This window comes from Anastrepha obliqua, chromosome 1 (assembly GCF_027943255.1).
Source record: "Anastrepha obliqua isolate idAnaObli1 chromosome 1, idAnaObli1_1.0, whole genome shotgun sequence".
In the NCBI taxonomy this organism is placed as follows: Eukaryota; Metazoa; Arthropoda; class Insecta; order Diptera; family Tephritidae; genus Anastrepha; species Anastrepha obliqua.
This window is the reverse complement of record NC_072892.1, coordinates 86862953-86864865: the sequence shown is the minus strand read 5'-3', so window position 1 is coordinate 86864865 and position 1913 is coordinate 86862953. Positions and strand designations below refer to the sequence as shown.

Below are 1913 nucleotides of genomic sequence, written 5' to 3'. Positions count from 1 at the left end.
CGCAAATTATTCAGAACTTTTGCACACATTAATACCAATCAGCAAGGTACTAAAGTTCTAGAAAGAGGTTGAAACATATAGGTAATACGTGAAACCAACGAGAACTTTTAGTAAGAAATGGAGCTGCCGCGTAGTTCATGTGATTTGCGATTCATTTATACTGATAAACTAGTAACGAATAATGAATTGGAAGCGTCATTATCCAGATGAGTTCGGTTTTGATAAAAACGCTGTACAAAATTTGACCGGTGGGATAGTTTTTATAAGACGCAGTCCAGATTGCCATAAGTCCGAAATTACTGTAAGCAAATTAATATCCATTTCCCAGTTTATTTTCCATTTTATTGAATCAAAAGTTCTATACGACTAAAAAAACACCCGTTACTTTCATATATTTACTCTCAAAAATTATATAAAATGTCTGCATTTTCATTTGAAATTCAGTCAGCTTTTGATCGTCTCTCAACACGCCATTCTATTGCATTTGAATTCAAATTCGTCAACTAAAAATGAAACAAGTTTTAATTTTCGCTACTGGTGTCTTATTATTGGTACAGGTAGGTAGATTTAAAAATATTGTATATATAAGGAGAAGCATTTAAACTATACACTCACGCATGTACTAGACTGGAGCTCTCCCTATCCACAGTACCAATAGCAACAATGACAGTCATGACGCAGCTTCCGAAGAAGGCAACCCCCCCTTGCCACAATTTGTGAGTGAGACAGTATCTGTTATATTCAAGTGGGTGATCGATAAGCGTATCGAAGCGTTGGAGAATATCGTGAAGGAGTTGAAAGAAATTCCAGAAAAAGATGAACTGTTGCAAAATTATATCACTCGCCTGTCCAGCGTAGCAAATGAAGCATCTGAACTTGATCAGGGAAAAGGGCGGGCGGGCATTATGAATCAAAGAAACTGCGTGCGTGCTATGAAATTGGTAACGGAGCAATATGACGGCATACCCAATGGTTGGAAACTGGAAACCACCGTGAAAAAAATTCTAAAAAATAATCATTTCAACAAATTCGAATATGAGTTTTTAGAGAAACTCTTCGAAGAAACTAAAAATTTCATGCAGGCATTTGGTGAATATGTAAATAGGATGACTCCAGCTGAAAGATCAAACAATTCCGAATTAGTTGAGTGGTATGATAAAATCAAGGATGAAACTGACGATCTGAAGAGACTTAAGAAGTTTGAAAAGTTCTTGGATCAGTTTAATCTCGAATGATTCAAAATTACATTTCTGATTATTTTATGATCACAAAAATAAAGTCTGTCCTTTTATAATGAAAGGCTAAGATGTCCGGTGTTTTTATATTTTTAGATATTAACTAATATTGAAAAACTGCTTAAAGTAATATAAAACTTGCATGCGCAAAAAATGAAAATATAAATTTTCGCACGAGATCTAAGAGTTGATTGAACCTTGTAAGGTGGCGCTAAATTTATCACCCAATTTTGTCGCTGAGACTCAACTACTAAATCAAAAAAAATATTTTGAGTGATTAAAATCTTTATTTTGAACTTTACGCGTTCTACTGCTTGTCCGTTTACATACAACGTACAATGCCATTTGCAAAAATTAAAAATGTTCAGAAAGGGTGATTAATTTTGTAGAACTCACGCGATCTAAAAGTGCATTAGTCAATAGCGTCTCTACAAACTTGAATACATTTACTGGAGAGGAATAAAGGAAGAGATACGAAATGTAGGCATTTCAAATAAGTCTTATTTTGTCCACTGTTTCACTAAAAACTATTAGCACATTTAATTATTTACTAGTATAAAGGATAAAGAAAATTCTCAAAAATCAATGCAACATTTTAGCCACTTGAAACGTTCACTTTATTACAATAGAATAAAATTTAATGTGCGCCTTGTGGTACAAAACCATGAACAACAAAGC

The 1913-nt window shown here is 33.8% G+C and overlaps 1 protein-coding gene across 1 annotated transcript; it reads left to right on the top strand.

Moving 5' to 3' along the window:
* Nucleotides 1-464: 464 nt before the first annotated feature.
* Nucleotides 465-1299, top strand: LOC129253314 (uncharacterized). The gene is made up of 2 exons (XM_054891622.1): nt 465-557; nt 627-1299. Exons 1-2 carry the CDS (start codon nt 510-512, stop codon nt 1233-1235), a joined length of 657 nt encoding a protein of 218 aa, XP_054747597.1. The 5' UTR covers nt 465-509; the 3' UTR covers nt 1236-1299.
* Nucleotides 1300-1913: the final 614 nt, after the last annotated feature.

Excerpts from the sequence above, each read along its gene's own strand:
- LOC129253314 (XM_054891622.1), top strand. The coding sequence starts at position 510 with ATGAAACAAGTTTTAATTTTCGCTACTGGTGTCTTATTATTGGTACAG. Across the intron at positions 558-626 it reads GTGTCTTATTATTGGTACAG|ACTGGAGCTCTCCCTATCCA; the intron begins GTAGGTAGATTT and ends CGCATGTACTAG.